The sequence below is a fragment of the Drosophila teissieri genome, chromosome 3R, assembly GCF_016746235.2.
Source record: "Drosophila teissieri strain GT53w chromosome 3R, Prin_Dtei_1.1, whole genome shotgun sequence".
NCBI lineage: Eukaryota > Metazoa > Arthropoda > Insecta > Diptera > Drosophilidae > Drosophila > Drosophila teissieri.
In genome coordinates, this window is record NC_053032.1 from 23,827,266 (window position 1) to 23,854,487 (window position 27,222).

Consider the following 27,222-nt stretch of genomic DNA (forward strand, 5'->3'; position numbering starts at 1 on the left):
ACACGTCATGGTAAAGTTGACGAATAAATTTAGCAATAGTTGCTACAAATTGGAAAGAATACGATTGTTTTGTATATGGTTTGACGGGTGATCACTTAAAAGTGGATAAGTGAATAGACTATTAATTGGAAAAAGTCGAAATATTTAATATTTATTATATAGTACAGTCTCTTAAGTTTACGCTTAGATATTCTAGAGCAAAATATGTTTTTTATTTGATTTACTTAACCAATACTTTCTCTGTTCTTCTAGTTGTCATTGCTTTTCGTTACTAACTTTTTTTTTGTTATAAGGCCACATTTACTGATATATATACTCGCGTATATATAGGCATATAGGATTTTCGGTTTTTAATTTCGATTTTAGCTCAGCTAATTTAGTTTAAGAGACGGCAAACAATCTTATTTACAAAAATACTCGTACAATACATTTGATGGGCTTCCTTGCGGAATGCAAAGGGAAAATCTGTGTCGGAGCTCAACTTTGTTCGCAGCTTTAGGATTACATATACGAGAAATCGAATACTGAATCTAAACTATCGGAACATAACTACATAACGACTATAGGGCGGTACGTATGTCATCTAAACTACTAGAATAAATAGACAACGGTATTATTAACTAACTAAAGCGTAGGCATGGGATCGGGGACGAGTCGAGGTGGAAGCCTGGCTGCTGCTGCTGCTATTGCTTTGAGCACCTTAAGATGTAAACCGTAACTAGGGGCCAACTTAGTACAAAACATTGCGTTACTCCTACAGCTAGGTGTATATGGGCGGATTTAAAAATATCTTTTGTTTGCTTTGCTAATCGTCGTTCATGCTCAAAACTCAAAACTAAATAAGTCGCTCTTCCGGCGGTGGCTTCAGTACGTTGTCCATTTCCAGCCGTGGGTTGCAATACTCTTGCGCGCTCGGGCTGTAGGTGCCCCTAGTGGCCCTCTTGTTCCTGGCCATCACCAGGAAGGTGCCCAGAAGGGCTCCCGCGATTAGCAGCAGCACCACTACTACTGGTATTACAATGATGGCAATGTCTGTGGTCGAAGGTCCATCCTCCTTGGCCGTAATCTAAAATCGAAGAGAATTTAATATATAGTTTTCCGTACATTGAATTTGTAGTTTAAGGGTATTAGGGCCACTTACCGGTGCTGTGCAGTTTTTGCCCGCAAATCCTTCCGGACACTCGCAGTAGTAGTCCGGTTTGGCGCCACAGGACTCTACGCAGCGACCGCCGTTGGAGCAGAGGTCCGTAGCGTTGCAGGGATCCGTAAAGTTGCAGTAAGCTCCGCAATAGGGTTTCTGGCAGATGCACTGGAAGGATCCGGGCTTGTTGAAACACCGGCCCAATCCGCCGCAGTAATCGCCCTCCACGCTGCACTCGTCGATGTCATTCTCACAGCGAATGCCCTCGAATCCAGTGCCCTGGCAATCGCACTCGTACCTGCCGACGAGGTCCTTGCACTGACCTCCGTTCTGGCATGGATTCGATTCGCACTCGTTTATGTCCTGCTCGCACAGACGACCAGTGTAACCCAGGCTGCACTTGCACATCGGTACCTAAACAGTATAAAGTTTTTCGATGAATAAATTATCACAGGGGGAATCTATTTTTAAGCCACTTACCGCTCCTGTGGTCAAACAGAGTCCACCGTTGTCGCAAGGCGTTATTTCACAGAAGGGAATGTCACAAAGTGGTCCCTCGAAGCCGGGCACGCATGTGCATGTAAAGTTGTTGCCAGTAGAAGCATCTGCAAGAAGAGAAGATTGGTAATCGTTGAAAGAAAATTTTGTAGCATAATAATGCGGCAACACTTACTGAATCCATTCTGGCACGTTGATCCGTTTCGACATGGCTCGTTCTCGCAGGTCATTTGCTTCAGCACGTCGCACTGCGGACCCATATAGTCCTCTGGACAGTCGCACACGTACGAGGCAATCAGATCCGTGCAGTTGCCACCGTTGTGGCACGGCTGGTCCGCACACTCGTCGATGTTCTGCTCACAGTGCTGACCCTCGAATCCTGGCTGACACTGGCAGTAGAAGGCAGCCACCTGGTTGATGCAGGTGCCGTTGTTCATGCATTCCGTGTTAAGACACTCGTCGATGTCCGTGCCGCAATCATCGCCCTCGAATCCAGGCTGACAGGTGCAGGCGTACTCATCCGATGGAGACTGGCAGAAGCCGTCATTTTTGCAGTCCGACTGGAAGCACAGGATGCAGCCCTCCTCAGGTCGCGTGGCGTTTAATCGGAATTGGGCCTTTTGCTGTACTGAAACATTGGTGCGCGAATACAGTTCCGCCATTGAGAAGTAGGGCAGTAGAAGATCGCCGACCCTTGCCTCTCCGACGCAGCCCTTGAATTGGGAGCCCTGCTGGGCAGACAGAGTGGATCCACGTGCTTGTCGCGACTCTGGCATGCCACCCAAGTAAACCTGGGTACTCGTAGCGATCAGGGACTGGAAGGCCGCTTGGTCGATGTCCGTGGAAAAGGCTGGCGTTGGATCCACCATTGATTCCCATCCCTTCCATCCACCCTCCAATTTGCTGTTGTGTGCCCTTAGGTAAATGCGACTCCATTCTCCGTCAGTGTTCTCCTTCTCAAAGCGGGCAGACTCGCCAAAATGGAGCGCACTGAGCTTCCAGGTGATGGTCACTCGTCCCCCGTTTACTCCGATTTCAAAGAATCCGTCCACATTGTCGATGTACAGGAGAGTACCTCCAGCACGAGTGCGGAAGGCAATATCAATCACAGGTTTAAGGATCTGCTTGGGAGCCGCTTCACTGACAATATCGTCGGATTGAGGCTCCTGGAAATAGAAGAAGGCAAGAGGGCTGCGTTCCTGACCAGTAAATGTAGTGTTGGTAACACACTCATAGCCATCGTCCAGATTTTGGCACAAGCTCTGCCCCGGACATGTAACGTGTTGGCAGAATTCAATCTCCTGGCAATTCTTGCCCTTGTAGCCATTGGGGCACTTGCAAGTGTAGTCGTTCCATGTGTTTCTGCACTCTGCGTTATGCAGACACGGATTCTTTCGGCACAGATCATCGGACACTTCACCAGGTAACACAGAGGCGCGATCGATGGTTACAGCGCCCAGGGGCTTGGCATTCACTTGGACGTCTGTCACATTCAGGGAATACATCTCCACAATCAGATTGAGCGAGCCGTTGCTGACCTTCACGTCCTGTATTATGCCCTTAAAGTAGTCCCTGCTATCGTCCGCCTCCTTGGGAACTGTTGTGTCTTCAATGGGTACTCCTGCTCCGGGCACCGGAATCATACCTGGTTCGGTGGTCGCTCCCAGAAGGGACTCGCGTGTGGGTGCAGGTCCGCCCAAGTAAAGCACCTGTGCATCCAGCAGACCCGTCGTGGACAGCGTCTTGCGGAAGTACTCGGTGCCATTGAGCTTGACCTGCACGAGCGTTTGATTGCGCACCACTTCGATCAGGTGGTTATAGCCGTTGTCCAACTTCTGGCCACCGACGGTGTAGGCCTCCGGAGTGCCGCTGAACTGCATCTTTACTAGCAGTTCTCCGCCATGTAATTTGGCCGCCACATATGAGTCGCCAACATCTGAAATATTAAGAGACATGGTTAATTTACGTGCATTTTAAATTCGATTTAATTCGATTTTAACTCACTTTTGGTGGGCGCTTTGCGGGGATCAGTGCCCAAGTAAAAGACTTGACCGGTTGGCTCGCGGGTACGAATGAACATGGAAATGTCTAGGATGGATCTAATGGCTCGCCTAGCCACATCTGTGGTCTCCACAATCACAGCCGAGTGGGTGGTGTTCTCGTGGCCAAAAGTAGCAGCAGTCATATCTAATAATACCAAAATTATAATGTTTTAAAACCTGAATGCATTATCTCCGTTCAAGAGTACTTACTGTGCTGACATGTGTGTCCAAAGAATGGTCTGGGACAATGGCAGGCAAAGGTGTGCCAAAGGTCCGTGCATTCACCGTTCGAATGACAGGGATTCGGTTTACATTGCTCCGTGCGAGGACAACCGCTCTGGACATTTTCCAGCTTGGTATAGCTGACATTCGCATCCTGCTCATCGGGAAAGATCCATTTACCGTTGACCATGATGTCTTGCATGCAGCCGACAAAAGCTGACGGCTGGTGGGTGAGGTGGCGCAAATAGGACTTCAGATTGGGAATGGTGCCGCCCAGATATGTGCGCGGAAACGAGGGCTGGCTGTTGTTGGCCGTTTCATAGGAGCCAACCGGAAAGATGGCCTGCTCGTCGTTGGCCGAAAGGACTAAGTGCGAAGTATTTATGGCCACAAACACCTTGTGCCAGTTGCTGTCGTTCAGCTTCGATCCGATAAACACGCCCTCCCACTTGTTTAGTAGCGAGGAATGTAGATTCAGACGTCCGTTAATCAGCTCCAAAATGTAGCTAACTGGTTCATTCTTTTCGCCGGTGGTTCCAAAGGCCAAAACTCCATTGGGCAGAGTAGTTCTAAATTGAAGATTAATGTCGTAGCCCTCCTCGCGTTCCGTGGTCACCGAAATCAAGCTAGTGGCCACCATTGACAGCGTGGTGGTCTTCTCGCATTTATCGCCTTGGAAACCGTTCTCGCAGGTACAGTTGTACAGATGAGTTACCTCGTTGATCAGATACGGCAAGCATGCGCCGCCATTTAAGCAAGGCTGCAAGAAACGGAACAAACATTATAATAAAGATCTATTTTATTTAATTCAAAGACTTACATTCTGGTCACAGCCTTTGAGAAGTACGGAACAGTTTTTGCCTCCATAGTTCGCATCACAATCGCAGTCGTAGTCGTCTATCTGGTCGTAACAAGTGCCCCTCTGGCAGGGATTATAGCGATCACACTCATCTATGTTGATCTCACAGTGGGTGCCCTCAAAGCCGGGTTCGCATTCGCAAGTATAGGTGCCAATCTGCAGATAAACGCAAATTGGATATTAAGTCTCATGGTTTATAAATTCTAAGTTTGGTAACTCACTCCATCATTGCAGTTTCCGTGCTTGCTGCAGGGATTACTGTCGCACTCATTAATGTTGATCTCGCAGTTCTTGCCAATGATGCCGGGCACACAGACGCACTCGTAGCTGAGGAATATGTAGGTTAATCCACAAATATAAAATAGGATCGCGCTCCAAATGACTTACCCGCTGGCATTCTCAAAGGTAAAGGGCTGGCTAAACACCTTGGGCAGATCCGTGATCCGACTCATTTGGTAGAGCGTCATGTTCGAACGCTCTAGGCAGTTGCCATTGTACTGGCAGGGATTACTCTCGCACTCGTTGATGTCCTGCTCACAGTTCTTTCCCTTGTAGCCGTTGTGGCAATCGCAGAAGTAGTCCTTAACCTTGTCCACGCACTTGGCACCATTCGTGCACGGATTCGAGAGGCATTCGTCTATGTTCAGCTCACAGTTCTGTCCCTCATAACCGGTGCCACTGCAGTCACACCGGAAGCCACCCAATTGGTCGATGCACTGACCGCCATTCAAGCAGGGATCTCCCACACAGTCGTCGATGTCGATGTCACAGATGCGACCCGTCATTCCCGGAATGCAGTTGCAGGTGAAGTTGTTGATCCTGTCGATGCAAGTGGAGCCGTTTGAGCAGGGATTACTACCGCACTCATCGATGTCCACTTCGCAGTTGTCGCCCTCGTATCCTGGTTGGCAAACGCATTCGTAGGCATTTATCTAAATTATTAGAAGTTGATTAAATATTTATTTTGGGGTAATACTCGATTTGTGGTAATCCTCACTAGCAAGCTCTATTAAAGTTATTTAATTGGAATTTCATAAGTGGACTAGCTTACTAAGCTTCTAGGCATTAGCATCGGGAATAGTTCATATAAATCTAAGCTCCCACTCACTTGTCTCAAAATCCGATGCTTTCCGAATTTAAAGAAAAACAACTAATTACACTTTAGTAACAAACTAATCCTCAGTCACCAGCGGCAGACTCGGAACCAAATCCGACTGCCATCTACCTACCTTGTTGTGACACGTGGCTCCGTTAAGGCAGGGAAAGCTGAGGCATTCGTCCACATCGGAATCGCAGTGGACTCCGGTAAATCCAGGTGTACAATAGCACTTGTACGATCCCTTCTCGTTCTTGCAGATACCATTGCCACAGATCTTGGGATGCAGGGTGCACTCGTCCACGTCGTTGCCACAGGTCCGTCCAGTCCATCCCCGGGTGCACTTGCACTCGTAGTCTCCATTCGGTAGGTCCACGCATTCTCCGCCATTCTGGCATGGTTGGGTGGCGCACTGGTTGCACACCTTGTTCTCCGGACAGAGGCACTGGTTCTGGACACAAACCATCGGCTCCTGGCAATTCAGTGGCGAACAGTTCTCGGCCTTCTCGCAGCGATCTCCCGAATAGCCGACCGCGCAATAGCAGTGGGTTCCGTTCATGGAGCAAGTGCCTCCATTGAGGCACTTTCCATTGGTGGCATTGCAGTTGATGGGTGTCAGGGCCAAAGAGGCCGCTCCATCGCCCGTGCTCGTTTGACAGTTGTAACCTGTGAATGATTCTATAGATTAGTATTCCATAGGACTTTGCTTTACAATTCAAGTAACTAAATAGTTGAATAAATATTTAAAAGTATATTTCGGATTTCTAAAAGTGTTGACCAAGTATTAATTGTTTAACTAGATCTACTTTTCTACGTATTTAAAGTTAGCTTATCTGGGGTTGCACTAAAAGTTTACAATTGGTTAGATTTAAACTTGAATCTTGAGGGAATCCACAATGCTTAAACTTAATTACCACTGAAAAGGAGAAGCACCTAGCTCATTCCCATGTGATATCACTGAATAATTTCCTTAGTAAATAACTTTATAAGTACCTCAGCGGAGTGGATTCAGACAGGACCCAAGTCGAAATCAATATCATTTTAAACCCATTAACCGCATGCAAATTAAACTCCCGTGAGTGGATCAGCCACGACATGCACACTTTTAGGACAACCCCGGACAGATGTATGCCAAACCTGTGTATCCACTAGCACAAATACAGGAATAATTGCCACTATAGCCCAGGCAGGTGCCACCGTTCAAGCAGTTTTCTTGGGGACATGCATTCAGGGAGGCCGAGCGTTGGGTCGGAGATTGCAGTGGCTGTTGTGGTGGCTTCCTGCTACCGGTGGTCGTTCCCACCGATGTTCGGCTGGTTGTTATTGGAGGTATCTTGGTGGTTGTTAGGGTGTTGGGAATAGCTGGGTTAGGGATTGCTGTGGTTCTTGGCGTTGTTGTTGGCTCTTGTTCTGGTGTCGGTGTGGTTGTTGTTGGCAGGCAGTGACCAATGGGGCCTACGATTATTACCCATCAAACGCAACATGGTTTTATACAATACAAGATTAGGCCATTAGCTTATAGCAAATAAATATACATATATATATATACAAATAGTGTGGATGATGGCGAATTGTTATTAAATGAGCAAATATCTAAGGGAATATGCAACTATACAAGAACCCCCTCTTTTTGGCAAGCCACTATTTCATTCGACCTACTTAGTTTTAGCTCACAACGCTTGCGTTTGAGCCACTCGGGCGATATGTAGCGCTTCTTCTTTTCGCTGGGGCACAGCGTGGCATCGAGAATGTCCAGCTCGAGCGGAGTCAGCAGCTCCAAGTCGGAAGCTTATATTTATCCCAATTGATTAGGTGGCGAATTAAAGACCATAAAACCCAAAGTAAGCGAGTGAATATTCATGCAATACCCAACAAATGATTCCCATAACCGAAAAGAATGGAACTTGGAACTCACCCGATGAGCCTGGCTTACACACGCACTTGCCGCCTACACACTCCGAATCGATGGGACACTGCTGGGCGCAACTGGGTGCGATTTGGCACAGTTCACCAGTGTACTCCGGCGGACAGAGGCACTGAAAGCCTATGGGTTTGTCCAGGCAGGTGCCGCCGTTCAAGCACTGCTGCGTCTGGCAAGTCATGGGTCGATCACAAATCTCACCGCCCCAACCGTCCAGACACTGGCAGGTGTACCAGCCGTAGGTATCGAAGCATCTGCCGCCGTTCAGGCACGGATTCTTGTCGCACTCATCCACATTCGTCTGGCAGAAGGCACCCGTGTAGCCGGTGCCGCTGCAGTCGCAGCTAAATCCATTGATCCGGTCGATGCAGCTCCCGTTGTTTTGACACGGCTGTGAGGCGCACTCATCCGTGTCCACCTCGCACCTGGCACCAGCGTATCCCTTGGGACACTCGCAGGTGAGTGCTCCACTTCCGCCAATCACCACACACGCTCCGTTGTTCAGGCAGGGGTTCGTCTGGCAGAGTGGGTGGATGTTCACCTCCGTCTCGCAGTGCTGGCCACTGTGGTTGGGATCACAGAAGCACTGGTAATCCCCGCGTGAGTTCTCCAGGCAGGAACCGCCGTTCTCGCAAGGATTCTTGGCACACGGTGAGCCATTGTCCTTCTGGCAGTTCTTTCCCGAGTAACGTGCCGTGCACCGACACTCGTATCCCTCCGGACTGGACGAGCAGGTTCCATGGCCCATGCAGGGGTCATTCAGACAGAAGTTGTCCGGCAGTCGGGTGAAAAGATCGTGATCGCTGCAGGGACCTGGTGTCAAGGGACAGTGGCCAAAGACCACATTCTGCACGGTCGAGTTGTTCACAAACTGCAGACCTGGTCCATCCAGGAGGCAGCCGGAGAAGGAGTTTCCCAGTATCAAGATGGCGTCCTTGTAGCCGATGTCCTGGTTCGTCAGGAACTGGCTGTTGTACGTGGAGTTGGCTGGGGAAGGAAAACAAATGAATTCACATTATTTTCTAGTAGTTATTATTTTCTAGGTTTGTTTCCTCTTTTTACTCGCTTCTCTCACGTATTCTTTACAATCGTTTAATTGATTTTTCGAATGAGTTCATCATTACCCATTTTCTGCCTCTATTCAGTTAGCCAGCACAATTGCATTACTTAACCCTCGTGCTGTGATTCACTTCCATGTGCTTTGCTGCACTTCACGTTTGTCCACGACTGACCCGAATGAGTGGGTGATAGAGCCATTCCATTCGGGCACAAATTTGAGGCCAATTTGGGGCAGTCAGGGAGACATGGTTACTTACCAAATATGCTTGCCGCGCGATCCACATGCAGATAGAGATTGCCGTACTCGTACTTGAACTGCAGCGTATGCCAGCGGTTGTCCAGCAGTTGGTAGGGCAGCTTGACATCCAGACGGTTGTTGGGCCCATGGACGGCGGGTCCGGCCAGTGAGATTTGCAGAAAGTCATTGAGCACTGAGATTACAATGGAGTTCTTGTTGTACTGCTGGGCGAGGATCTCGCCGCCGCGGCACGAGCGGAAACTAATCGCCGAGTGGTCCCAAATGGGCATCGGCGTGGTCAGGCGGAGGTAAGTGGAGCCATTAAAGTACGCCTCTTTCGTTGGAACCGCCACTGAGGCGACATCTGCAAGAGAAGATCAAGATTGCCAGGGTTAGTGGGATTAGCCAATGCACTGGAAAGAATTTCTTATAAATAGTTTTAATCATAAATAGAAGTAGCTAAGAAGATTATGTAGATACCCGTGTGCAACTGATATGAGCCACCCAATTTCACTTGACATCCAAACTAAATTCATATAAAACCGGAAACCCGCAGTAATTGAGAGTAACTTTTTCGCTGAATGCATCGGGTGATGGGTGAAATGAATGAAGTGAGTGAAATAAAAGCATGACAAGGCCAGGTCGGTTCGGTTCGGGCCAAGTCAAGTCAAGTCGGGCTCCCATTTAACTAATCGCATTTCATTCGCATTTGGCCAACGCATTTGTAACCGTAGACTTCCTCATTTCGCGTATTTGGCACACGGCAAATGGCCAATTGGTTTACTTTGGCTTACATTTTCCCACTGCTGTTTAGTTCAGCATTTTCATTTTCGCCGCGTCTCTGTCCATTGCTCTCCGGCTAAGAAAGTGTTTTGTCTTTCGAATAGCATTGACCAAATTAAACGAGTTGCCATGGCCCGGCACATGCCACTTAAATGGTAATCAGTTAAAGGCACCCGTCTGCTCAACTTTCGTTTGCGCTGATCACCAAAGCGCAGAATCAATTTCAGCTTAAGTAGAAAAACGGCAACCGCAGACCAGAAGACTCCATAACTGACTACAAGTCAGTTTTTTTTTATTCACATTTTCTAAACAAATACGAAAAAATGGCAAAGCGAAACTAACTAGCTTTCTTGGCCTGAGCCTGAGTGCACGAGGCGTTAAGATTTGCAAAGAGGGAAACTGTGAATGTACCAAATGTACATATGTACAACTTAAATAGACTTGCATGTTCATAAGCTGGTTTTCATCAATACATAGTCTGCAGATCAAAAAGAAAAAAAAAACCTAAACAAAATCTTAAAACGGAAAGAAAGCGGCTCAGGAAAAAGTTATTAGCGAAAGGAAATCGAAACAAAATTCAGAGAAACCTTTCGTTTTTATATAAATTTGATTTTTATACAACAAATCTCCTTACAATAAGTTAGTTATTAAAAGCCAGGAAGCTTGTTATAATGCAATGCTTAAATAGCTTATTATGAGTTTTGAGTATTTATGCTTTTTCCTTGAGATGAACTAGACACCGTTTGATTTATTTTACATAAGCTATATACTTTTTAATTTTTTCACATATCGATGGATTTTATTTGCCATTTATGATTTTTAACAACTTGGTGTCATTCAAAAACTGAAAAGACCATTGCTGTTTCAATGGCACTGTCCATGCTGAGATTTATGACCAAAAACAACATTTACTTAAGTTTATTTCCCCTCTATAATGCTGGCACATGTGTACTTGAGTATTTTTGCACTTCCCACACGCAGAAGAGATCATTTTAGCACCTCCTGGCTCCGGTGAACCCGTCTGTGGTCCGCTGTGCCCTTTGGGCTGCCCTGACCCATGGCAGCCACAAGCTTAGAAAGCGCTTGGGGGACTTGGAAGACTTGAAAGACCTCGACAGAACCCGAACCATGTTTAAACACAGCGGGCAACAAAATACAATAGTTTATGAGGCCATCGATTTTGCCGCCTCTTTTTACGCGGTCTTCTCAAACATTTTATTTCGTACCTATTTAAAGGCGATTTGTTTCGCTATTTGCATTGACAGTACGCTGTTGTTGTCACTTCTGTGATTATGTGTGCCAGGTGAGAAGGGGGCGTGGCCGGGAGGCGGGCAGCCAAGGTGTAGTCGGTGAGCAAGTAAATAAGTCGCAAGCAAAGTAGCTCATAATTATATTATACTCACGTACGAAACTATGCAGAAAAGTATTCAAAAGTTAAACGGCAAAAATGCTATAAAAATCACACATGTACACGGAGAAAAACGAAAGCCTCAATGTGCGTTGAACGAAATTAACCAAATTGAATTCATTTACGAGTTTAAGACTTTCTTATTTATACATTTTAGTTTATTTTACTTTAAAATTGTACCCAAGTAATAGTATTTATAATCGCAACAAAATGTATTTCATTCCAAAACCATATGTATCTACTCGTAGAACCAGAATTCGATTGGATTGGTCGTTTATATAATAGTTCCGTTGACTGTTTAGATTGGCCGCAAACAAACGGAACGGAAATTTCATAATCATAACCAGCGGCAAGAATTCTATTTCCATTTTTTATGCCTTTTTGCCGTTTTTCGAGTTTTTTGTTTATTATTTTCAGTTGTGTCATGAATGACTCGACTTTGGATTCGAAGTGGAACTGCAAAAGTCTGGTTTAATTCTGCTCTGGAGAGCGTAAGAATTCTTTTTAGCGGTGTCATAAAAGAAACAGTTTAATAGCTTCTTTCGTCTTTTGTCAAAAGCATTCTGGGCATGGGCAATCTGCTGGAAATGCCTTTAAAGCTTTTAATAATGGTCTCGCTTGGAGTTTTTCGGGGACAATGATGGTTTTGTGCCGGTTCTTAGAAAGAGGCGTGGCCAATAACCAGAACCTACGAATTTTAAATGATCTTTATTGTGACAGCTTTGAGATTGTGAGCTATCTTCGTAGATTAAAGTGTTATGAAAGTTCCCATTGTACACTTCTTGCATAATCTTTAGAAATTAATTTGAATGTATCTCTGTGAAAGTATCTGTGTCTTCTATGTGATATAAACTATACATTACCGTGCCTAGCTTGGCAATTAACTGCTACTTAAATGATGAGCTACATTAAATAGTAAATCCCTTTAGTTGTTCATTGAAACTTATAATTAATAGGCTGACCATCATGCTTTTGCAAATGGTTTTGCTCAGTAAATGGGAACTAAATAATAATTTCTTTCCCTTAAAATGCAGAGCCCCTATACTTTAGTAAATCTTCCAATTTAAAAGAGAAAACGCTCTGGATCTTCAATCCATCGCCAAGATAATCACTCATTTTAAGTTTCCCCATTTCAGGTTTCCCATACCATTTACCACCCGTAAGAAACGAGTGATTTATGCAAAAAACAGTATGCGAAAAACGCGCAAATCTTTTCAATGGAGGAAATGAGTACTGCCAATTCCTGACCCACCCGCACTCACACCTCAAGTTGGCCAAAATGAGAGGCTCTCTCCAGTAGACCCAGTTAACAAAAACATTCAGCCCATTGCAACACACACTCGCATGGCAATGGTGTAAAACACAACATAAGTAGATGTATGCAAATTGGCTCAGCTCGCTTTGCTTCGGTTTTACCTCTGGCTCTGCCAGTGCATTTTGCATTTCGGATTTTGCACTGCATTCTGTTGGTATGACTAATCAGCGTCAGCATATGCAAAAAACAATGCCGCACCGAGTGCAATACCAACGTGGAGTGTCTACACACAGCTGCGGTCAGAATAATAGCAGCGCTAATGAAGAGAGCCGAGAGTTCAGAGGCTTTAAACAATGGATAACAATTTTGTGAAAATATAAAGATCTATAAAAGCATCAAAAATAATACCTGTGTCGTACGACTTTTAAGCATGCCCTCAAACATTTTCATTATTATCTAAATGGCAGCTGTGCACACATCCAAATGCATATTAACTTCGTTGACAGATGTCACCATAAGCTATTGCATTTGGCATTTTTTTCACGAACTTTTCACGATTCTAAAGCCTGAAGAGCTCTCTTGGCTTGTCATCCCCCATACCTTCCCCTTTTTTATATGCACACAACCCTTATCCCAAGTTGCAGGTCCGCTGTTTGGCCACAACAAAACAGGTTGCACGTTGCTAACTGGGCTAACTTGAACGGTTGCCGAGGATTTTTTTAGTTTCTCCCTCAAACCGAAAAACACTTGAAGTAAAGTGATAAATTGAGATGATAGAACCACGATGATTTCAGGTTTAAGGCTATAGAGTTTGAATTTTCACAAAAGATAGTGAAAAATACCTATATTTCGTTAGAGAAAGTCTACAAAAGTATTGAAATGGTTTGAGTATATTATTTTTTTCTGTGCAAGTATTCGTTTTTTGTTGATGCGGGCCACTCTCTGCATTTGGTCATACTTCAATTCTTTTAGCTTCGTTTAAATGGTATATGGGTACATGACTATAGTATGTTGCCTCACTTGGCAACCCACACAAAAACACGTTAACTAGTATTGTTGTTTTCAATTTTTGCTCTAAATACTTTTTACTTTTTCCGCAGCTTTTGAGTAACCGAACGCCCACGAAAAATTTCATTTTGCACTCGATTGTTTTGTTGTTTTCATTTCGCTTATCGGATGTTCAGATGTTCAGAAGTTGCATAAATTAAATTTGACCGAATTACACTTTTTTCCGTTTCTGTATTTCATTTGTTTGGCGGCTGCAACAACAATAACACTGTTTTTGTTTTGTCTAATTAAATTCGAAATTTTTTAATTGCATTTTAATTGTTTAGTTTTCGTTTTCAGTTTTCGTTGTCTGTTCGTTATTTTTCTAATAATGGAAAAGTGAAAACGTGTCGCGATTAAAGTGTAATTATAGCTTGTTGATAATACGATTATCGAAAGGGCTTAATTGCACACGATGCTCAATGAATAAGAGAGCTATAGATATTTTTATATACGGGCAAATGATCACAGGGAAGATCTTAACAAAGATAAGCGAAAAAATAATGAAAACGTCATTTCAATAGAGTGTTTTTTGATGTTATCTTAACCTTGTAGTTTGGCCAAGGAAACTTAAATGGATTCATATAATTTAAAGTGGGAATGGGTATTTATTAATGGTAGCCAAGTATGGATAGTTCCGCTATGCATATTTTTTAGGCTTATGTGGGTAAATCTTTTGGGCGATTCCATAAAAAAAGTTACTTAGGAATTCTAAATTAATCCATTACTCTTTAAAATCAAAGAGTTATATGTCATAGACCCAAACGGTATCTTCGTTATGAAATATAGAATTCAACGAGATATCACATTCCATATTTGGACCAATTGTTCTGATCAAAATACTGATATTTAAATCGCAAAAAAACAGAAAATCAATTTTCGGCCTAAATCTAAAAATCATCATCAAAAATGGAAAAAAAATTAAAAAAAAAAATAATTTTTTTTGGTAAACACAGTTAGATTGGAAATTTAATTACGAATACAACGAGATATCACATTCCATATTTGGTCCAATATTTCGAGTGTTTTGATCAAAATACTGATATTTAAATCACAAAAAAACAGAAAATCAATTTTCGGCCAAAATCCAAATATCATCATAAAAAATTGGAAAAAAATTAAAAGAAAAATTCATTTTTTTTGGTAAACACAGTTTGATTGGAAATTTAATTACGAATTCAACGAGATATGACATTCCATATTTGGACCAATATTTCAAATGTTCTGATCAAAATACTGATATTTAAATCACAAAAAAACAGAAAATCAATTTTCGGCCAAAATCCAAAAATCATCATCAAAAATTGGAAAAAAATTAAAAGAAAAATTCATTTTTTTTGGTAAACACAGTTTGATTGGAAATTTAATTACGAATTCAACGAGATATGACATTCCATATTTGGACCAATATTTCAAATGTTCTGATCAAAATACTGATATTTAAATCACAAAAAAACAGAAAATCAATTTTCGGCCAAAATCCAAAAATCATCATCAAAAATTGGAAAAAAATTTAAAAAAAAATTCATATTTTTTGGTAAACACAGTTTGATTGGAAATTTAATTACGAATTCAACGAGATATCACATTCCATATTTGGACCAATATTTCGAGTGTTCTGATCAAAATACCGATATTTAAATCGCAAAAAAACAGAAAATCAATTTTCGGCCAAAATCCAAAAATCATCATCAAAAATTGGAAAAAAATTAAAAAAAAAATTCATTTTTTTTGGTAAACACAGTTTGATTGGAAATTTAATTACGAATTCAACGAGATATCACATTCCATATTTGGACCAATATTTCAAATGTTCTGATCAAAATACTGATATTTAAATCACAAAAAAACAGAAAATCAATTTTCGGCCAAAATCCAAAAATAATCATCAAAAATTGGAAAAAAAATTTAAAAAAAAAATCATTTTTTTCGGTAAACACAGTTTGATTGGAAATTTAATTACGAATTCAACGAGATATCACATTCCATATTTGGACCAATATTTCGAATGTTCTGATCAAAATATTGATATTTAAATCACAAAAAAACAGAAAATCAATTTTCGGTCAAAATCCAAAAATCATCATCAAAAATTGGAAAAAAAAATTTAAAAAAAATGAATTTTTTTTTGGTAAACACAGTTTGATTGGAAATTTTATTACGAATTCAACGAGATATGACATTCCATATTTGGACCAATATTTCAAATGTTCTGATCAAAATACTGATATTTAAATCACAAAAAAACAGAAAATCAATTTTCGGCCAAAATCCAAAAATCATCATCAAAAATTGGAAAAAAATTTAAAAAAAAATTCATATTTTTTGGTAAACACAGTTTGATTGGAAATTTAATTACGAATTCAACGAGATATCACATTCCATATTTGGACCAATATTTCGAGTGTTCTGATCAAAATACCGATATTTAAATCGCAAAAAAACAGAAAATCAATTTTCGGCCAAAATCCAAAAATCATCATCAAAAATTGGAAAAAAAAATTTAAAAAAAATTCATTTTTTTCGGTAAACACAGTTTGATTGGAAATTTAATTACGAATTCAACGAGATATCACATTCCATATTTGGACCAATATTTCGAATGTTCTGATCAAAATATTGATATTTAAATCACAAAAAAACAGAAAATCAATTTTCGGTCAAAATCCAAAAATCATCATCAAAAATTGGAAAAAAAAATTTAAAAAAAATGAATTTTTTTTTGGTAAACACAGTTTGATTGGAAATTTTATTACGAATTCAACGAGATATGACATTCCATATTTGGACCAATATTTCAAATGTTCTGATCAAAATACTGATATTTAAATCGCAAAAAAACAGAAAATCAATTTTCGGCCAAAATCCAAAAATCATCATCAAAAATTGGAAAAAAATTAAAAAAAAATTCATTTTTTTTGGTAAACACAGTTTGATTGGAAATTTAATTACGAATTCAACGAGATATCACATTCCATATTTGGACCAATATTTCAAATGTTCTGATCAAAATACTGATATTTAAATCACAAAAAAACAGAAAATCAATTTTCGGCCAAAATCCAAAAATCATCATCAAAAATTGGAAAAAAAATTAAAAAAAAAATGCATATTTTTTTCAAGCCGCTTTTATAAACGATTAGGTTCGGCCAACAATTCTTCTAGGGTACATAGTATAATCCCTGTTGAAAATGATTCCTTTGTTGCGTTCCCTGGAGTCAACGCCTTTCTTCCCAAGATTAGTTAGTTCCCATGTCCATCGCTCTATTCTATAACTTACACATTTTCATGTCTGACTGCACTTTAGACCCGAAGAGCACATTGCTCTAAGCCATCATTTGTTCCAACACCTCGTTGGCAAGAAGAAAGATCCGAACAAAACTGAGATACGAATGCGTTCCCACACTAATTTCCGCTTGGGCTTCCAAGAAATGTGGTGAGGAAATACTTTTAAATATTTAAATAAAACCGCTTCTGCTACACAACATGGTAACAATACATTCAAAGTGGTCAGAAGCTAATTAGTTTTCATAAATGAACGCTTCCCATGAAAGCTGCAGACTATCAGGCAAACAAACAAAATCCGCGCCCACCAAAAAGTTCGAGTGCGTCACCAATCCGGTGGATTCGCTCAAGTTACTCTCATGAAATTGTGCACGAAATTAAAATAGAAGGTAATCAAATGAAATTGCCACGAACTCGAGAGGAATAATGGCAATGATATCAAAGCATGCATATCAAGGTTTGATATCAGCATACATAATTACATAAGTGTGAAAAGTTTGAAGCTAGTGTTGACTCCAAGTAACAATTGAAGTTGAAATGAGTTCATGAATAAAATTATTTCAATTTTGTTAATTAATTTTACTTTTTTGTGCCATTTCTCATTGAACTTGTCTACAGTTAGCCGTGTGAATAAGTCTTAACGTTTAACAGTTAGCGTTTATTCATTAATATCTTGGTTCTGGGAACAGCAAGATGACTCTCAAGCGAAAAGATCCCCAAAAATAAATGCTTAGAATGGGGCACTCTCAAAATTAGAGTCGCTTTTTCTCTCCCCCGCTCGTTTGGCGCCGTTCTGTTTTTTTTTTTGTTATTTTTTTTAAGCCACCTCTGCGCAGGCGCGCCTGGGAACCAGTTTTGTGGCAGTCGGTGTGTTGTGTTGTTGCTCGACCGCTTTCTGTGTGTTGCCAACAAGGCGGCCCTTGTACATTCTGTGGGCCTGGAAAAAGGGGCGGCCAGACCCGTTCACAAACTGGCACAAAGCAATGAACTGTTGAATAAAACAAAACCGAAAACACGCCTGAGAATCTTTTCCGGTGCGTCCCCAAAGAGCAACACCACCAGAACCACCACATCCACCAGAACCGCCGGAATGAACCTCTAGAACCTTCAGAACCTACAGAACCGCCTGAACCCACAAACTGGGCAAATACAGACTTCGGGTGTATAAACGCAGTCCGTGGGCGTTGCACCGCGGAAAGGTTTTCAAAATAATTTAAGGGCTGTGAGTAATTATGGAAAAATGTTGAAAATCATATCAGGAAGTGACTTTACACTTTTAGGAGGGCATACCGTACATCACGGTAGTATGAACTATACAAAATTTAAGCCAAAGAAATAGACAGATATGTTATTCCTAGTATATTTATTTTATTCGTTATAAAAACGCTGCTACCTTAAATAAACTTTGCTTTGTGACTAACGAACCACAATGTGCTATTAATATGGTCACAAATAAATATTAAAAGCACGCATTCTGCGTCCGTTAATTGCCTTCAGAACCGTGGAGTGTTCCCCAATTTCCCAGCTCAATTACCAAACAATTTGTGTTCGATTTCAGTGCGTTGTGGCCCATGGTATCGTTGTTGGTGTGACTCAATGCTAACAATGGAACTTGTTGTTGCTGGCAGTACGCTGCGTATGCAAATAGCGACAGATAAAACGGCACTACGTGATCACCGCGATAAAGACAATCCAGCAGACAGCATTGAACAACGCCCACAAATTTTAAACATTTGTTTGCGTCGAAATTTTTGGAATTAATATCGTGTAAAAGCGAAAGCTGCACATTCTCTTTTTAGTTTACTATACTGTCTCCCTATGTTATATTGTTTCTCATATTTGTGGTTTTTGTGCATCGGTAATTTCCCAAGGTGGCTGGCTAATCGATGCAGACGCAGAAAACAGGCAACGTTGCAGCTAGAAACTAGAAAGAACTATGCAGTTGTCTCGACTTCAAGTTACCTCAGGCTAACTCACAACATAAGTCTATATCCCAAATATTTCGGCTTTAACCATAATAGGTCCTGAGATTCGAGCTCTGCATTCTCAGTATTCACTTCCGCCACAACTCCATGTGCCCCCATCAAGAACTGGGTAGTAAAGTACCCCATAACCTTTAAAGGACGGGGGCAAATCAGTTCTATTTTAGTTATACTCTGGCTATTTTTATAGACCTGGCTAACGACTTGCACTAATGGCCAACGTCAGGCAATGGTCGCGGCCGGCTGCCTAGGCCCACGGAACATGGCCCACGACGACCCGCGTCACGGCCGATTGCACTTTAACACTTGACCAGGCTGAAAGACCGGACATCGGACACCGTAGAGCGGAGAATGCGGGTGTGTCCCGCGCACAATTTCCATTCTCGATTTTCATTTACGTGCTAGAGAATTTCCATAAACTCGCGGGGTCACGTGTTGTTATCGTTAACGCAATGCAGGTAGTTTTGGTTCATTTGTGTTTTCCCTCCACTTTTCCTGCGTGCAGAGTACCTGCGCCGCGATTTTTCCCCTGAAAATGATGGATTATAGCTGTTTAGGGCGGAAATTCAAACGAAAGCCGTACAGAAACCACTCTCGACGTGAAGATGACGCTGATGATCTTCGCTGTCGGTGTCTGGATTTTACGATGGAAGCAGCTATAAACCAGTTGCTGTGATGCCTTACAGGGATTTCCCAAACCAGACATTCATTTTCTCTTTCTCTCATTTGCCAGTTTTCCCTGTCAATCATAAACCAAAGTCATTTGATAAATTCTGTGATAAAGGTTGTGGTATTCCGGGTCCATTAAGAAGTTGGTTGTTACAGCAATTAAAAGAAATAGTTAATAGAAATCAAATGAAATTCCCAACGACTTCTAGATGAGAGCTCCATACCAGGGGTTTCCACTCTTTCTTAATTTTATTAAACAAATGATGCATTTGCACTTTTGTAATTAAGCTAAAAATTTGTTTACTATAATCTCCAAGAGCAGATAACCTGATTTGCTATGTGTTCGCTGCATTCCAGGGCTTTCCTACCTGGAGCTGGAAAACTCTGTCTCTATCTGTGCTCCCCTTTTCTGAATGTTCTTCTTATCAACCTATCAACGGAATTGCGGTATTGCTGACGTTGAGTTGGCCGCGCTTTTGCAACTGTTGTACTTCACTTTCCGGCCACAAGATAAGATTGCGCGTAACAACAGCCGGATGGCTGGCCGGCTGGTGTGGGTTGGTACTCGAATTGTAAATAAATAAACCCAATTTTTGAGGTCGTTTTTGCACAATCCGATGGAAAAAGGGGGCAGACAACGCTAAGCCAACTACACAATTGAGGTGCGGACAACATGTAACAGAAAATTACACATAATGAGTCAGCAAGAGTTGTGAATCAATTATTATGATCGTTATGCGATAAGTTTCACAGATTTTACTGTTGTGATATCGCTAAAGGCGCTTTGAAAATGCAGACAAATGAGGTATTATAGCCAAAAGATGCAAAAATAATAATTTGTTACGTTTTCCGGTTATTTACCTAAAAATAAGATATCCATTTGTTTGTAACAGAGTGTAGGAAATGCGGGTCAAGTTAAAATATATCTTCTATTTCCAGTTATTTATTTTTCTTGACCCAGATTGCTAGTATTAACCGCCTTTAAAGCAATTATTTGATTAATTACCTCGCTCAGCGACTAAAGTTGTGGAATAGTACTATACTAAATATAAATTTATACGCAATCGAAGCTAATACACTTCTAAGCATTCCTTCTGCTTGAGAGATAAGACCGAGCACACAATCGTCAAAAATTAGAAATGAGTGTATAATTAACACAGTCAAACTTCAGGTAAGCCAGCTCCATGAGTCACTTCTTGGAGGAAAACCCGTTGAACGAGTTTTTCGTAGCCCGAAATCAATGGAAATCCAAATTCCTTTTACCCAACATGACTTTTCCTTGGGCCACATCCCCAAAAAGACACGAATGCCCCCTTTCACACATACACACGACCTGTTGCTCTGTTTTCCGATTATGAGCTTTTGAAGCATCAGCAAATGTTCTGGCTGAAGCCAAAGAATGCATGTGGCTCAGCATATAAACTATTTACAGTGCGACTTCCTTAAAACAAACTGCTTATTAAGAGTTAATTAAAAATTACGGAAATTGATGAGTGTTTAAGTTTTAGGAGCTTGCGTAGAATTGGTTTATTTTAAATACAATGCTGCAGGTTTCGTTTAAATATAAACATTTAAGCCAGGCTGAACGACTATAGCAACATTATAAATTCCCTTTAAAGTTGGTAAGCAAATAATACATTTTAACATTTTTTTATAACAATCCAGTTCATAAAGTGGAGTCATCACTGTAGCTTAAGAATCATGTAAACACTGTGTTGCTCTCTCATGCCCCTTACTATTGTTCCCAATCCTCGCTCCCCATCTCCTTCCGAATGTCCTCGACTCTCTCTCTATCCATGTGTTCTCTCTCTCACCTGTTGCTAAGTAAATAAGTATGAAGAGCGGTATCCATTGAGGCGACGAATAAACTGAAATGGCGCGCTTGAGCAAATGCGACGTAATTTGAGCTGCGCTTTTCGTGCGGTCTCGACTTCTTGCTGTTGTTGTTGCTGTTTCTACTGATGCCGCCACCGTTGTTGTTGTTGTGGTTGTTGCTGTTGGCCGCTGCTTTTGTTGTTGTGGCAGTGACGCATTCGCGATTATAGCCATGATCGTTGATTTGTTGGCTCAAGTCGTGTTTGTCGTATTGGAAAGGGTTGCGTTTGGCTAGATGTTATTGATATTCAAACGATACTCATTGAGCTTGTTGTTGTTGGCAATTGCATTCTCCCTTTTCTTTCACCTTTTCTCTGCTCCACGCAAACACTCACACGCACAAACACACACGCACACACACGAGCAATCGGCACTTGGCTTAGAACAGGTTATTTTTATTTTTTTTAAGTTATATTCCTCTCTTTGGTGGCCGTATTATTTGAACACTTTCGCACGCGACACTTTCTAGCCTGAATTTGAATATTGAGCACAGAGATTCCGCTTTGAGCCAACTAATTTGCCATTTCTTCCTAGGCCACGATTCTGAATCACACCAACACACATACAAGCACAAGCGAGCGCCGAAGACTTGGCTTAAAAGAGAGGTGCGCTGTTCTTGTTGTTGTTGTCGCTGCCCTTTTGAACTGCAAGCAGCACACACACACGCGCGCGAACACACATTGGCCAAAACGGGGGGCAAAAAAACGTTATGAGCGCGAGCGACCAATAAAACACACGTACGAGCAGCAAGAAATATTTTCGACCGTTTGAATCGCCGATATCCGTTTCGTTGGCTTATATACGGTGCAGTGTGACCAGTTCGCTTAGCTCGGTTTGGCTGGATCTGGTTTTCGGTCTTGTGCCGAGCAGGCATACATGGTCACACCGATATTTAAGCTGCACAGTGGTACAATATGGATATTTAGAAAAAACATTAATTTTTAGCTTCTTGATTGTTTTCGCATACAAATTTAACTTTTACTTAGCTCTTTTGCTAAAACTATTTGATATATTATTTTATAGAATCTGTATCGGTGTGAAAATGCAAAATACGCGAGCACAGCAATATTTAAATTATGGCGGGAATCTCAGAAACTAATCTTAACCTACGTTAAGCAATCGAAAAATACGTCAAGCAATTCTGCGTTTCATAAGATAGCCAAATATATTTGTAAACTGTGACCTAATTTATTTTTCCGTGTTATCCAAGTACCACACAAACATTATGCAGCATAATTCACATAGAACTACAAAGCCCTTTAAAAGACCGCGAATCTTAACTTGCGAAAATTCCGCACTCTACATATTTCCAAGCTGGAATTCATAAAAGTAAATTCCCCCATAAATCAAGGGGCCGGCGGATAGCAACAACGTACTTAATGTAAATGTAAGCGGCAACAAAGCGCCGACTTATCGTTTCAAAAAGAACCCAGCATAAACAGGCTACACCGACCTGTCGTCAATTTTTGGAGGTCTAGGTGGGACTATATAATGTCGGTAAGCCCGGCTAGAAATCACAGCAGTTGGGGAGTTTGCAAAATGGAAAAATCGCGAAGTAAACCTGGTTCGCTTTTGCTACTGATTCTACTGGGCATTTCTCTGGGGGATGCCATGCCCCTGGAGGACATGGACTCCCAGGAGATGATCGACTTGACAGATCTTGGGGATACTGTGTTCGGCAATCCGGATGTGGAGACCACTGGAGCTTTGGTCGAGGCACTCGATGTGGAATCCGCGCAGAATCCCGAGGAGCTGGGCACCTACCACGAAGGTGACATCTTGATTCCACTGAGCTACAGGAACGCCCGATCCAATGGCACCCGTAATGGCATTTTGGCGCTGAGCTCCCGCTGGCCGGGCGGCGTTGTGCCCTACGAGATCAAAGGACCTTTCACAAGCCAGGAGTTGGGCAATATTAACAACGCGTTTAAGGTAAGGTTTCAGTAATAATACCTATGCAATTTGAATTACATATTCCGAATTTTAGGAATACCACACCAAAACATGCGTGCGCTTCAAGCCCAGGACTAACGAAAAGGATTACATCTCCATTGGCAGCGGAAAGTCTGGCTGTTGGAGCAGCATTGGTCGCTTGGGTGGTCGCCAGGAAGTGAATCTGCAGTCGCCCAACTGCCTGCGCACATACGGCACTCCGATCCACGAGCTGATGCACGCCTTGGGCTTCTTCCATGAGCAGAATCGCCACGAACGTGATTCCTATGTGCGGGTGATGAAGGACAACATTAAGCCCGAGATGATGGTCAACTTTGAGAAGTCCAATTCCAAGACGCAGTACGGCTTCGGCGTGGAGTACGACTATGGCAGTGTGATGCACTACTCACCCACCAGCTTCACACGGAATGGCCAGCCCACGTTGAAGGCCCTGCGTTCCACATTCGATGCCAGCCAGATGGGTCAACGCAAGGGTTTCTCCGCCGGAGATGTGCGCAAGATCAACGCGATGTACAAGTGCAAAGTATAGATCACATCTCTATTCAAAGCTAACTAACAGTATTTTGACAAACATAAATATTTATCATCAACAATCAATTCGGTTTACTGAAAAAATATGTCTATGGGTACAATATTTGGTTAGATAATTAACATTCGCCTATGTGCGTCGTGTTGTCTTGTACTGCTCCGGAAATTCTCACGCCATCCCATCCTAGTGGTACGGCAGGTTCTTATTTGTCTCAAAGAAATAGTTGCCCTGCATGTTGAGCTCCTTGCAGATCGTAGAAAATCTTCGGATGGCGTTGTAGGTGCCGAGGTTACTTCCATCTTCACGGGGAAACACAAAGCATAACAGAAGATACTATATATACAGCACAGCAAGTGTCCGATTGCATGCATTGGGTGGTTAGTAATCCGAATCCGGATGATTCACTCCAGTCAGCGGATGGTTAGTGGGGACGCGCCTTTTGGATGGTGGCCTTACCTGGGCCCGCGAAACCGGCACCCGTTGCATTCAAATCCAGGTTCATATAGAGAGCCATATTCCCGGTTGATCCGTGCCGAGATCGATTGTTTAAGAAGTCCCGGATGTGCTGAACGATCAAGTCGATGGCCACTGAAAAGGAAAAGAGAGGGCAATTAGTTCACAGCACATTTGGTAATATTAAATCGTAATGCTGCACCATCGTAAGCATTGCAACTCAATGTGGAACAATCCACTTACCTTGCTGCTCCTCACGAGCTCCGCCGATCCAAGCGGTCTAGTCTAAGCCCAGGACTTATTCTAGCTCTAGTTAGTGGGATCTATTACCTAAACGCATCTAAGCTGGGCGGCATTTTCTGTTAATTGGTATGCTACTGTGTTTTGTGACTGAAGTAAGTGTGCTTTACAATAAACTGCTTGTGTACTTACTAAATGAAACACCGATTTATCTTCACGCCTTGATAGGCTAATCACTGCCTTGCATTTGTATATTTGAGACTGCATTAAAGTGTTTAAGAGGGACGCGATTCGATAACACTAAAGTCGCAGATTCCGACTTCAAAGATGCCCGGTACTTATGGTACTAGAAGCTAATTTTTATTAACCCATTGAATTTTGGTTATTAATATTGCTTTTAAACTAATATATAGTTAGTTGTATTAAGTAGAACAATTCATAGGAACATCTATAAAGTATATGACCAAAATTTATGAGTTTAACGAATGAGTTAATTAGGTTTGCAAAGCTACTTAATTTCAAAGTAGTTAACATAATCTTGTCGGGAGTTTATACAAAATATTTGGGAAATTGCTTATAAAAATTAATAAAGTTATTGCTTATACTAACATTCACAAACCAGAAATGGATAAGAGTAGTTTTCAAAGTATCGGGCATCGGAATATAGATACAATAGTTATATGTGTAACATGTGTGGTGTGGTGAATTGAGTGCTTAAGTCCTCGGAAGAAAGCCAATTGGGGCTAGGCACCAGGGTTAAGTTTTAACTGTAGAATTTTGTATAACTTAAGACTGGAATCGCAATCGCTAGGTAGGGCTGGGTTATCTTGATGAACGGAAACGAGCTTACATACACACTACCATGTATTGTTGAACATATGCAAGAGTAGATACTAAAGATACTTTTCAATCTTAGAACTACGTTAATCGGTTACGATGAGAAGACCAAATGAGAAGCGATGCCGGCGCTCATTAATGGACATTTGCCTTAGTGTGCTGCGCCGCCACGGGTTTCTATATTCTTTAGCTTTTGGACTTTAGTTTTTTGGCAATTAGTACAAGCTCAAGACGCGGCGCTAGGACGAGGAATTGGCCGCCTCAGAAGCGAGTTTATATTTGCGTTTAGTGATCTCGCTTCATGCTAGACGCCGCTACCCTGATTGTGTTGCTGTGCTGTGCGCTGTTGGTAGTGGCGAGAATCTCCCCGATATGGTGTACAATAAGATCAATGGCAACTGCAAGAGATACAATAAAACAACAGGAACAAAACGAAAACAACGCAAAAATAGTAACGCAAGAGATACAATTAACAGAGATGACGGAAAAACAAATAGGGAGTAAAAATTTTGATAGGCATATAGTACTTATAGATATGTAAACATCAAGCAGTCTGTGTGATAAGGGTTTGTTGTCCCCAGACGGATTAATAGAACCAGAAACAAAAGAACCATTGCTAAAACTATGGTTATAGGCAACCAACTCAACGAAACACTACAAACGCTTAATGTGTAAGAGTGTGTATTGTGGGCGCATAGAAAGTAAAGTAAAGTGGATAGGAGTGTGGGTGCTGCTGCCTCACCTGTGTTGTCGGCGCCTCGTGGTATAATAACGTCAGCAAACTTTTTCGTCTGAAATGGGCAGGGTCTATTAGTTATATTATATGGCCCATGTAGTATGGGTTCAACTTACGGGCGAGCAGAACTCCTCGAAAGCCGGCTTTACGAAGGTCATGTACTGGGTAAGCACAGCATCCAAATCCCGACCACGCTCATTGATATCACGTGGCACTAATGAAAGATTTGGTACACAGTTTTTTTTAAATCTTGCAATGTCGCGACTTACCTCTCCTCGCCAATCTGGTATCAGAGTCTGTGTCCACGAACAGCTTCATGTGGAACAGCTCGCGTATCTTGGGAAAGTAAAACACCAGGATGCCCTCAAACAAGACGACATCGGCTGGGTAGATAACCAGAACGTTTTCAAAGTCGCTAAGGAAAAGCAAGTTGTTATTAGAACTTATGAGATTGCACTTCAGTAGATGGTCTTATAATCGTGTACCATACACTATAAACCATAAAGAACAAAGGAATCATATTCCGACACTCACAGCGAGTTGGTGCGGTAGTCGTAGCTGGGTATTTCCACTTTGTGGCCCTTCAGGATGTTCTGCAGCGTGCTGTACATGAGCTCCTCATTGAAGGCATCTGGGTGATCGAAGTTAAAGAGGCCCTTCTGGGCCTTGGCCTTCTCGGCGGGCGTCAGTTCGCGGTAGAAGCTGTCCTGGCTGATGGACACCACCTGGCGCTGCGTGTGATCCATTTCCGCCTGGCCAAGTTGCTCCATGATCTTTTTGCACACCGTGGACTTGCCGCTGGCCGTACCGCCGGCCACGCCGATCAGGAACGGCGACTTGACCTCATCGTTGGCCGCTGCTCCGTCGCCATTTGGCAGTCGCAGCGTGTCGGCGTTCCTCAAATCCTGCATTTTTCTTTTACAATAGTAAAATCAAATGCTTTTACTTCACGCAACAGCTGATTACTTTCGAGATGGGATTACCACTAAAATGGTATCGGTATGTCAAGTATCGTACCCGCTAAGGGGCACGGTTATCGATACACCGGAAGTGCAGTGTTGCCACACAGCCAAAAATTGCAAAAGACGTTACTT

The 27,222-nt window shown here is 42.2% G+C and overlaps 3 protein-coding genes across 5 annotated transcripts; 1 reads left to right on the plus strand and 2 right to left on the minus strand.

Moving 5' to 3' along the window:
* Positions 1 to 125: 125 nt before the first annotated feature.
* On the minus strand, positions 126 to 22,154 carry LOC122619593 (protein crumbs). Of its 2 annotated transcripts, XM_043796614.1 has the most exons (14): positions 21,320 to 22,154; positions 9,096 to 9,440; positions 7,774 to 8,766; positions 6,996 to 7,313; positions 5,992 to 6,524; positions 5,150 to 5,694; positions 4,984 to 5,089; positions 4,724 to 4,918; positions 3,892 to 4,663; positions 3,644 to 3,826; positions 1,815 to 3,575; positions 1,622 to 1,746; positions 1,142 to 1,555; positions 126 to 1,066 (listed from the first exon to the last, which is right to left on the minus strand). In XM_043796614.1, the coding sequence occupies exons 1-14, from the start codon at positions 21,552 to 21,554 to the stop codon at positions 836 to 838; spliced, it is 6,756 nt and encodes a 2,251-aa protein (XP_043652549.1). In that variant the 5' UTR covers positions 21,555 to 22,154; the 3' UTR covers positions 126 to 835. The 2 variants fall into 2 exon arrangements, with proteins under 2 accessions (XP_043652549.1, XP_043652550.1); XM_043796615.1 differs by lacking the exon at positions 6,996 to 7,313.
* A 375-nt stretch (positions 22,155 to 22,529) lies between these two features.
* Positions 22,530 to 23,930, plus strand: LOC122619424 (hatching enzyme 1.2). Its single transcript, XM_043796358.1, has 2 exons — positions 22,530 to 23,312; positions 23,368 to 23,930. Exons 1-2 carry the CDS (start codon positions 22,872 to 22,874, stop codon positions 23,860 to 23,862), a joined length of 936 nt encoding a protein of 311 aa, XP_043652293.1. The 5' UTR covers positions 22,530 to 22,871; the 3' UTR covers positions 23,863 to 23,930.
* Positions 23,913 to 27,100, minus strand: LOC122619425 (uridine-cytidine kinase). 2 transcript variants are annotated; one of them, XM_043796359.1, is made up of 6 exons: positions 26,663 to 27,100; positions 26,398 to 26,543; positions 26,245 to 26,342; positions 26,135 to 26,183; positions 24,319 to 24,450; positions 23,913 to 24,161 (listed from the first exon to the last, which is right to left on the minus strand). In XM_043796359.1, exons 1-6 carry the CDS (start codon positions 27,037 to 27,039, stop codon positions 24,046 to 24,048), a joined length of 918 nt encoding a protein of 305 aa, XP_043652294.1. In that variant the 5' UTR covers positions 27,040 to 27,100; the 3' UTR covers positions 23,913 to 24,045. The 2 variants fall into 2 exon arrangements, with proteins under 2 accessions (XP_043652294.1, XP_043652295.1); XM_043796360.1 differs by lacking the exons at positions 23,913 to 24,161; positions 24,319 to 24,450 and adding an exon at positions 25,402 to 25,790.
* Between the last annotated feature and the right edge of the window lie 122 nt (positions 27,101 to 27,222).